This window comes from Oncorhynchus nerka, unplaced genomic scaffold, assembly GCF_034236695.1.
Source record: "Oncorhynchus nerka isolate Pitt River unplaced genomic scaffold, Oner_Uvic_2.0 unplaced_scaffold_5060, whole genome shotgun sequence".
Classification (NCBI taxonomy): Eukaryota; Metazoa; Chordata; class Actinopteri; order Salmoniformes; family Salmonidae; genus Oncorhynchus; species Oncorhynchus nerka.
The window spans coordinates 1-11218 of NW_027036246.1; the positions used below are offsets into that span (position 1 = coordinate 1).

Below are 11218 nucleotides of genomic sequence, written 5' to 3' on the forward strand. Positions count from 1 at the left end.
GGTGGTGGGGTTATGGCATGGTGGTGGTGGGGCCATGGCATGGCGGTGGTGGGGCTATGGCAGGTGGCGGGGGCTATGGTATGGTGGTGGTGGGGCTATGGTATGGTGGTGGTGGTGTGGCTATGGCATGGTGGTGGTGGGGTTATGGTATGGGTGGTGGTGGGGTTATGGCATGGCGGTGGTGGGGCTATGGCATGGTGGTGGTGGGGTTATGGTATGGTGGAGGTGGGGTAATGGCTATGGTGTGGAGGTGGTGGGCTTATGGTATGGTGGTGGTGGGGTTATGGTATGGTGGTAGTGGGGTTATGGTATGGCATGGTGGTGGGGTTATGGTATGGTGGATGGTGGGGTAATGGTGCATGGTGGAGTGTGGGGTTATGGTATGGTGGTGGTGGGGTTATGGTATGGTGCTTACTGATGTCAGCGCTGTGAACAGCCCCATGGTGGTGGTGGGGTTATGGTATGGTGTTTACTGATGTCAACGTTGTGAACAGTCCATGGTGGTGGGGGGGTTATGGCATGGTGGTGGCAGTGGGGTTATGGTATGGTGGTGGTGGGGTTATGGTATGGGTGGTGGTGGGGTTATGGTATGGTGTTTGCTGATGTCAACGTTCGTGAACAGCCCTACAGTGGTGGTGGGGTTATGGTATGGGTGGTGGTGGGGTTGTGGTATGGTGGTGGTGGGGTTATGGTATGGTGGTGGTGGGGTTATGGCATGGTGGTGGTGGGGTTATGGCATGGTGGTGGTGGGGTTATGGCATGGTGGTGGTGGGGTTATGGTATGGTGGTGGGGGGTTATGGTATGGTGGTGGGGGGTTATGGTATGGTGGTGGTGGGGTTATGGTATGGTGGAGGTGGGGTTATGGTATGGTGGTGGGGGGTTATGGTATGGTGGTGGTGGGTTATGGTATGGTGGTGGTGGGGTTATGGTATGGTGGTGGTGGGGTTATGGTATGGTGGTGGTGGGGTTATGGTATGGTGGTGGTGGTGGGTTATGGTATGGTGGAGGTGGGGTTATGGTATGGTGGTAGGTGGGGTTATGGTATGGTGGTGGTGGGGTTATGGCATGGTGGTGGTGGGGTTATGGTATGGTGGTGGTGGGGTTATGGTATGGTGGTGGTGGGGTTATGGTATGGTGGAGGTGGGGTTATGGTATGGTGGAGGTGGGGTTATGGTATGGTGGTGGTGGGTTATGGTATGGTGGTGGTGGGGTTATGGTATGGTGGTGGTGGTGGGGTTATGGTATGGTGGTGGTGGGGTTATGGTATGGTGGTGGGGGGTTATGGTATGGTGGTGGTGGTTATGGTATGGTGGTGGTAGGGGGTTATGGCATGGTGGAGGTGGTGGGGTTATGGTATGGTGGTGGTGGGGAGTTATGGTATGGTGGTGGTGGGGTTATGGTATGGTGGTGGTGGGGTTATGGTATGGTGGTGGGGGTTATGGTATGGTGGTGGTGGTGGGGTTATGGTATGGTGGTGGTGGTGGGGCTATGGTATGGTGGTGGGGGGTTATGGTATGGTGGTGGTGGGGTTATGGTATGGTGGTGGTGGGGTTATGGTATGGTGGATGGTGGGGTTATGGTATGGTGGAGGTGGGGTTATGGTATGGTGGTGGTGGGGTTATGGCATGGTGGTGGTGGGGTTATGGTATGGTGGTGGTGGGGTTATGGCATGGTGGTGGTGGGGTTATGGACATGGTGGTGGTGGGATATGGTATGGTGGTGGGGTTATGGTATGGCTGGTGGTGGTAGGTTATGGCATGGTGGAGGTGGGGTAATTGGTATGGTGGAGGTGGGGTTATGGTATGGTGGTGGTGGGGTTATGGTATGGTGTTTACTGATGTCAGCGTATGTGAACAGCCCCATGGTGGTGGTGGGGTTATGGTATGGTGTTTACTGATGTCAACGTTGTGAACAGCCCCATGGTGGTGGGGGTTATGGTATGGTGGTGGCAGTGGGGTTATGGTATGGTGGTGGTGGGGTTATGGTATGGTGGTGGTGGGGTTATGGTATGGTGTTTGCTGATGTCAACGTTGTGAACAGCCCATAGTGGTGGTGGGGTTATGGTATGGTGGTGGTGGGGGTTATGGTATGGTGGTGGTGGGGTTATGGTATGGTGGTGGTGGGGTTATGGTATGGTGGTGGGGGGTTATGGTATGGTGGTGGGGGGTTATGGTATGGTGGTGGTGTGGTTATGGTATGGTGGTGGTGGGGTTATGGTATGGTGGTGGGGGGTTATGGTATGGTGGTGGTGGTGGGGTTATGGTATGGTGGAGGTGGGGTTATGGTAAGGTGGAGGTGGGGTTATGGTATGGTGGTGGTGGGGTTATGGTATGGTGGTGGTGGGGTTATGGTATGGTGGAGGTGGGGTTATGGTATGGTGGAGGTGGGGTTATGGTATGGTGGTGGGGGGGTTATGGTATGGTGGTGGTGGGGTTATGGTATGGTGGTGGTGGGGTTATGGTATGGTGGTGGTGGGGTTATGGTATGGTGGTGGGGGGGTTATGGTATGGGGGTGGAGTGGTTATGGTATGGTGGTGGTGGGGTTATGGTATGGTGGAGGTGGGGTTATGGTATGGTGGAGGTGGGGTTATGGTATGGTGGTGGGGGGGTTATGGTATGGTGGTGGTGGGGTTATGGTATGGTGGTGGTGGGGTTATGGTATGGTGGTGGGGGGGTTATGACATGGGCAGGCAGAAGCTGCCGACAACGAACACAACTGCATTTTAATCGATGGCAAATTGAATGCATAGAGAAACCGTGATGAGATCCTGAGACCCCATTGTCGTGCCGTTCATCTGCCGCCATCACATCCTGTTTCAGCATGATAATGCACGGCCCCAAGGATCTGAACATGATTCCTGGAAGCTGAAAATGTCCCAGCTCTTCCATGGCCTGCATACTCACCAGACATTTCACCCATTGAGCATGTTTGGGATGCTCTGGATCGACGTGTACAACAGCGTGTTCTAGTTCCCACCAATATCCAGCCACTTCGTACAGCCATTGAAGAGGAGTGGGGCAACATTCCACAGCCATTGAAGAGGAGTGGGGACAACATTCCACAGCCATTGAAGAGGGACAACATTCCACAGCCATTGAAGAGGAGTGGGAACAACATTCCACAGCCATTGAAGAGGAGTGGGGACAACATTCCACAGCCATTGAAGAGGAGTGGGGACAACATTCCACAGCCATTGAAGAGGAGTGGGGACAACATTCCACAGCCATTGAAGAGGAGTGGGGACAACATTCCACAGCCATTGAAGAGGAGTGGGGACAACATTCCACAGCCATTGAAGAGGAGTGGGGACAACATTCCACAGCCATTGAAGAGGAGGAGTGGGGACAACATTCCACAGCCATTGAAGAGGAGTGGGACAACATTCCACAGCCATTGAAGAGGAGTGGGGACAACATTCCACAGCCATTGAAGAGGAGTGGGGACAACATTCCACAGCCATTGAAGAGGGACAACATTCCACAGCCATTGAAGAGGAGTGGGGCAACATTCCACAGCCATTGAAGAGGAGTGGGGACAACATTCCACAGCCATTGAAGAGGAGTGGGGACAACATTCCACAGCCATTGAAGAGGAGTGGGGACAACATTCCACAGCCATTGAAGAGGGACAACATTCCACAGCCATTGATAGAGGAGTGGGACAACATTCCACAGCCATTGAAGAGGAGTGGGGACGACATTCCACAGCCATTGAAGAGGGACAACATTCCACAGCCATTGAAGAGGAGTGGGGACAACATTCCACAGCCATTGAAGAGGAGTGGGGACGACATTCCACAGCCATTGAAGAGGGACAACATTCCACAGCCATTGAAGAGGAGTGGGGCAACATTCCACAGCCATTGAAGAGGAGTGGGGCAACATTCCACAGGCCACAATCAACAGCCTGATCAACTCTATGTGAAGGAGATGTGTCATGCTGCATGAGGCAAATGGTGGTCACACCAGATACTGACTGGTTTTCTGATCCACCAGATACTGACTGGTTTTCTGATCCACCAGATACTGACTGGTTTTCTGATCCACCAGATACTGACTGGTTCTCTGATCCACACCAGATACTGACTGGTTCTCTGATCCACACCAGATACTGACTGGTTCTCTGATCCACACCAGATACTGACTGGTTCTCTGATCCACACCAGATACTGACTGGTTCTCTGATTCACACCAGATACTGTCTGGTTTTCTGATCCACACCAGATACTGTCTGGTTTTCTGATCCACACCAGATACTGACTGGTTTTCTGATCCACACCAGATACTGACTGGTTTTCTGATCCACACCAGATACTGACTGGTTTTCAAGATCCACCAAGATACTGACTGGTTTTCTGATCCACACCAGATACTGACTGGTTTTCTGATCCACACCAGATACTGACTGGTTCTCTGATCACACCAGATACTGACTGGTTTTCTGATCCACACCAGGTACTGACTGGTTTTCTGATCCACACCAGGTACTGACTGGTTTTCTGATCCACACCAGATACTGACTGGTTCTCTGATCCACATCAGATACTGACTGGTTTTCTGATCACACCAGATACTGGCTGGTTTTCTGATCCACACCAGATACTGACTGGTTTTCTGATCCACACCAGATACTGACTGGTTTTCTGATCCACACCAGATACTGACTGGTTTTCTGATCCACACCAGATACTGACTGGTTTTCTGATCCACACCAGATACTGACTGGTTCTCTCATCCACACCAGATACTGACTGGTTTTCTGATCCACACCAGATACTGACTGGTTTTCTGATCCACACCAGATACTGACTGGTTTTCTGATCCACACCAGATACTGACTGGTTTTCTGATCCACACCAGATACTGACTGGTTCTCTGATCCATACCAGATACTGACTGGTTCTCTGATCCACACCAGATACTGACTGGTTTTCTGATCCATACCAGATACTGACTGGTTCTCTGATCCACACCCCTACCTTTTATTTTAAAGGTATCTGTGACCAACAGATGCATATCTGTGGTTCCCAGTCGCGTGGAACCAATAGATTAGGGCCTAATTACTGTATTTAAATTGACTGATTTCCTTATCTGAACTGTAACTCGGTAAAATCTCTGAAATTGTTGCATGTTGAGTTTATATTTTTGTTCAGTAATATGATGTGTGCTGCTGCCTCACCCCAAGGTATTCTCCCCAGCTTGATTCTCTCGGCCTGAATCTCCTGACGCTCTTCCTGCCCAGGCTGGTTGTCATGGCGTTGTGGGCAGTGAGGCGCGTGGGAGGCGCTAAGATCCTGAACCGACACGACTGATCATCACCGGGCTTCTCCAGATACGGAACTGAATATCTGCCCCTACAGACACCACACCTCCGTCTCCTGGTAGTAACCTCGTTATAGAGAGGGTTATATAACTGAATATCTGCCCCTACAGACACCACACCTCCGTCCCTGGTAGTAACCTGTTATAGAGTAGGGTTATAACTGTTATAGAGGTTGCAACTGTTATAGAGAGGGTTATGGCAATTGAAGATTCTTGCCCCTACAGACACCACACCTCCATCCCTGGTAGTAACCTGTTATAGAGAGGGCTATATAACTGAATATCTGCCCCTACAGACACCACCTCTGTCCCTGGTAGTAACCTGTTATAGAGAGGGTTATATAACTGAATATCTGCCCCTACAGACACCACACCTCCGTCCCTGGTAGTAACCTGTTATAGAGAGGGTTATATAACTGAACATCTCGCCTCCTTACAGACATCACACTCAGTCCCTGGTAGTAACCTGTTATAGAGAGGGTTATATAACTGGAATATCTGCCCCTAAGCAGAACGCCACACCTCAGTCCCTGGTAGTAACCTGTTATAGAGAGGGTTATAACTGTTGCAGAGGTTATAACTGTTATAGAGAGGGTTATATAACTGAATATCTGCCCCTACAGACACCACACCTCCAGCCCCTGGTAGTAACCTGTTATAGAGACGGTTATATAACTGAATATCTGCCCCTACAGACAATCCACACCTCAGTCCCTGGTAGTACACCTCAGTTATAGTAGAGGGTTATATAACTGAATATCTGCCCCTGGCTGACACCACACTCTCCGTCTCCTGGTAGTAACCTGTTGAGTAGAGAGGGTTATATAACCGAATATCTGCCCCCTACAGACACCACACCTGGGCCCCTGGTAGTAACCTGTTATAGAGAGGGTTATATAACTGAACATCTGCCCCTACAGACACCACACCTCTCTGTCCCTGGTAGTAACCTCGTTATAGAGAGGGTTATAACTGCATAGTAGAGGTTATAACTGTTATAGAGGCTGTAACTAAGTTATAGGAGGGTTAGTATAACTGAATATCTGCCCCCACAGACACCACACCTCCGGCCCTGGTAGCAACTCCGTTATAGAGAGGGTTGAGGCAACTGAAATATCTGCCCCTGCTGGTGACACCACACCTCCGTCCCTGGTAGTAACCATGTTATAGAGAGGGTTATATAGCTGAATATCTGCCCCTACAGACACCACACCTCCGTCCCTGGTGTAGTAACCTGTTATAGAGAGGGTTATATAACTGAATATCTGCCCCTACAGACACCACACCTCCGTCCCTGGTAGTAACCTGTTATAGAGAGGGTTATATAACTGAATATCTGCCCCTACAGACACCACACCTCCGTCCCTGGTAGTAACCTGTTATAGAGAGGGTTATATAACTGAATATCTGCCCCTACAGACACCACACCTCCGTCCCTGGTAGTAACCTGTTATAGAGAGGGTTATATAACTGAATATCTGCCCCTACAGACACCACACCTCTGTCCCTGGTAGTAACCTGTTATAGAGAGGGTTATATAACTGAATATCTGCCCCTACAGACACCACACCTCAGTCCCTGGTAGTAACCTGTTATAGAGAGGGTTATATAACTGAATATCTGCCCCTACAGACACCACACCTCCGTCCCTGGTAGTAACCTGTTATAGAGAGGGTTATAACTGTTATAGAGGTTATAACTGTTATAGAGAGGGTTATATAACTGAATATCTGCCCCTACAGACACCACACCTCCGTCCCTGGTAGTAACCTGTTATAGAGAGGGTTATATAACTGAATATCTGCCCCTACAGACACCACACCTCCGTCCCTGGTAGTAACCTGTTATAGAGAGGGTTATAACTGTTATAGAGAGGGTTATAACTGTTATAGAGAGGGTTATAACTGTTATAGAGAGGTTTATATAACTAGATATCTGCTCCTACAGACACCACACCTCCGTCCCTGGCAGGGACCTGTAGATGTGTTCGTGTGGAGTAGTGGTTACTTAGGGCACTATAATTTACATTTGAGTCCTTTAGCAGACAGTCAGAACTAAAAACAGCAGTTTGATTTGTACCCTGCCGATCGTTAATGTTTGAGCTAGATTGCGTGTGCGTGTGTGTGTGCGTGCGTGTACCTGGCATGGAGGGATGTTGAAGGCCCGGGTTCGTAGGTCAACTCTCTGCCATTGGTCAATAAGAGGCAGAAGCAACACCACCCCTGGCCCTTTAGGAGGACGTACTCTGCCCAGACGAAACACTACGATGCGCTGGTAGTTAGGGACAACCTGGAGGACAGATATTCCTGTTAATAAATCAACAGAGATAGTGTGTTACCTTCAGTACGAACCAGCCTGATATGGGGAAGGTTAGTGTGTTACCTTCAGTACGAACCAGCCTGATATGGGGAAGGTTAGTGTGTTACTACCTTCAGTACGAACCAGCCTGATATGGGGAAGGTTAGTGTGTTACCCTCAGTACGAACCAGCCTGATATGGGGAAGGTTAGTGTGTTACTACCTTCAGTACGAACCAGCCTGATATGGGGAAGGTTAGTGTGTTACTACTTTCAGTACGAACCAGCCTGATATGGGGAAGGTTAGTGTGTTACTACCTTCAGTACGAACCAGCCTGATATGGGGAAGGTTAGTGTGTTACCTTCAGTACGAACCAGCCTGATATGGGGAAGGTTAGTGTGTTACCTTCAGTACGAACCAGCCTGATATGTGAAGGGTATGGAGGGGTGTGTTACCTTCAGTACGAACCAGCCTGATATGGGGAAGGTTAGTGTGTTACCTTCAGTACGAACCAGCCTGATATGGGGAAGGTTAGTGTGTTACCTTCAGTACGAACCAGCCTGATATGGGGAAGGTTATTGTGTTACCTTCAGTACGAACCAGCCTGATATGGGGAAGGTTAGTGTGTTACTACCTTCAGTACGAACCAGCCTGATATGGGGAAGGGTTAGTGTGTTACCTTCAGTACGAACCAGCCTGATATGGGGAAGGATAGTGTGTTACCTTCAGTACGAACCAGCCTGATATGGGGAAGGGTTAGTGTGTTACCTTCAGTACGAACCAGCCTGATATGAGGAAGGTTAGTGTGTTACCTTCAGTACGAACCAGCCTGATATGGGGAAGGTTAGTGTGTTACTACCTTCAGTACGAACCAGCCTGATATGGGGAAGGTTAGTGTGTTACCTTCAGTACGAACCAGCCTGATATGGGGAAGGGTTAGTGTGTTACCTTCAGTACGAACCAGCCTGATATGTGAAGGGTATGGAGGGGTGTGTTACCTTCAGTACGAACCAGCCTGATATGGGGAAGGTTAGTGTGTTACTACCTTCAGTATGAACCAGCCTGATATGGGGAAGGTTAGTGTGTTACCTTCAGTACGAACCAGCCTGATATGGAAGGTTAGTGTGTTACCTTCAGTACGAACCAGCCTGATATGGGGAAGGTTAGTGTGTTACCTTCAGTACGAACCAGCCTGATATGAGGAAGGTTAGTGTGTTACCTTCAGTACGAACCAGCCTGATATGTGAAGGGTATGGAGGTGTGTGTTACCTTCAGTACGAACCAGCCTGATATGTGAAGGGTATGGAGGTGTGTGTTACCTTCAGTACGAACCAGCCTGATATGTGGAAGGTTAGTGTGTTACCTTCAGTACAAACCAGCCTGATATGTGAAGGGTATGGGGGTGTGTTACCTTCAGTACGAACCAGCCTGATATGGGGAAGGTTATGAAGGTGCAGACATAGACCATGAAGCAGACAATAACATTGCAGATCCAGGACAGCCATCCCTGAGTGGAGTCTGGAGAATAGAGAAGAGATGTTAGGTTTGATCTAGGAGCTAATCAAATACATTTGAGAAAATAAGAACCAGTCCATCAGTCTACCTAATCATAATTATAAATACTGTAGAGAACGGATGGAGCGGGAAGCAAAACCGGAAGTGTTCGGGGGGGCGTGAACGCATTGCACCAATATCGCTACACTGCCCACCGCTAACGGGAAGGCTCGTGCCCGCATGCTACAACTTTCTTTCAAGCCCCTTCACATGTACGCATTACGCGTTGCGATGGCCTCCCGCCATTCCACTTGACACCAATGTAGCAAACAGGGGGAATGGAAACGAACCTAGGTCTCGAGTATAGCGTGGATCACTACTACAATACGGTACTTGCATACCAAGCTTGTTGCAAGAAGAAATTGCTGGAAAAAAACTGAGCAACGATCTGTTAGGTAGTTAGTACCGACGTTGTATGTAACGTTATCTAACTAACTAACTAACGAGTCGTGCATTAATTTAGCCAATACTTACCACTGTAGTCGTTGTCTCTAACATTGGGGATGTAGTCAAACGAATGTCCTTTATGATGGTGGAATGGAGATTGGACGAAGCTTTCTGTCGCCACGAACAACCCCGGTTTGGCAGTGAGCAAATCTCGTTGCGGTAGAGACTGATATCCAGACGCTTTATTATACATTGTCCTGTAAACTTTAACGCTCAATAACGACCTCACTAAATAAGTTAAATATGTGTGTATTTATGGACAAAATCATGACATCATGCAGATGTTTTAACGGTCAAATTATTGATTTTTTTAAAATGTATTTTTGTTGGCAGCAAGTGCGTTACTTCCGTGTTTACCTGTTGCTCGGCTGCAGGGCAAAGTGCAGCTTGAGGAGAGAGTTAGGAATACACTGCCATCTAGCGGACGGCTGGTCTGTGTTCCGGTCTAACGTTTACACTCCTTGTTCTCTGTGCTCCACCAAACATGGCACTGCACTTACATAACTTACATTTACTTTTAGTAACTTCATTTCAGGACAAAATCAATAAAGCCTTCACTGATACCCACGGCCCCGCACCCTCCTTTCTATTGGCCCGTTCAAGAAGATATCTGCATATTTCCGTTAGGGAACGCCTACTCTGTGTGCAATAACTCAATTCACCTTTACACTCCTTTTAAAAAGCGATTTTTTTTTTTTACAAATTGAGCAAAGGTTAAAGTCTACAAAATGTAGTCCACTCTGTTCGTATCAGATTCTAGTTTTGGGAACAGAAAACTGTATTGTGATGAAAAATGTTTCATCGATGAGAAAATGTGCAGAATTTCAGCCCCAAAATCGATCTCCTTCCATCTTGTCCCACTGCCGGACACTGGGCTTCCTCTCACTGCCAGAATGATGGTGAGTGGAAACGCCAAGCGGATGCTTCACAGTTATACATCCGGTGAAATATCTGTCTCATCGTTCTATCTGTGGCTGAACGTTTTCACCGCCTCCCACGCCATATTCGCGCTGCCCAACGGCCCCTCGCCATTTGTCACCGCTTTCCTTCCATTGAAAATGAATGGGAAGCGGTGTTTCACCGTGTCGGTACACGCTTCACCTCTTCCTCTCTGCGGAAACACGCGAGCGAACCAGCGTCCCTCAGTCGTACTATATGTAGAACGTGTATCTGATGCTGTCTGGTCAGAAACAGTATGACCCTTATGTCCAGACGGTATCAGATATATGGTCTACAACGGAGACAGAGCTGTTTCGCTCTCTCGGATGCTTTATCTGAGATATCGGTCAGATATCGGTCAAATAAATTAGAAATAAATACATTATTTGGATGTGCAAGGACGTACGATAGGGCGGACCAGGACTCCTAGGCCCCGTCCATAAATCCGGCCATGTACTGGTATAGCCAGGTGCATGATGAAATTATTATGGACAAAAGTGCAAGATTAATTTTATTTGTCTAATGGCGGCTAAGCATCGACAATCATGTCACCAGAATAAGACCCTTGATATTTATTGAAAGGAGCATCAACCTCATCTCTGTGCACTTTCACCACCCTGTGAAGTTAATCATCATTTATTTCATTTGTAGCCTAATA

At 48.5% G+C, this 11218-nt stretch overlaps 1 protein-coding gene across 1 annotated transcript; it reads right to left on the bottom strand.

Annotated features, from left to right (window-relative positions):
• Positions 1 to 7074: 7074 nt before the first annotated feature.
• LOC135566418 (stomatin-like protein 1) lies at positions 7075 to 10284 on the bottom strand (the record flags this gene model as incomplete). The annotated part of the gene is made up of 4 exons (XM_065014136.1): positions 9649 to 10284; positions 9032 to 9138; positions 7463 to 7612; positions 7075 to 7164 (listed from the first exon to the last, which is right to left on the bottom strand). Coding segments are annotated over exons 1-4 (513 nt in total), but the record flags the coding sequence as incomplete, so codon positions are not given.
• Positions 10285 to 11218: the final 934 nt, after the last annotated feature.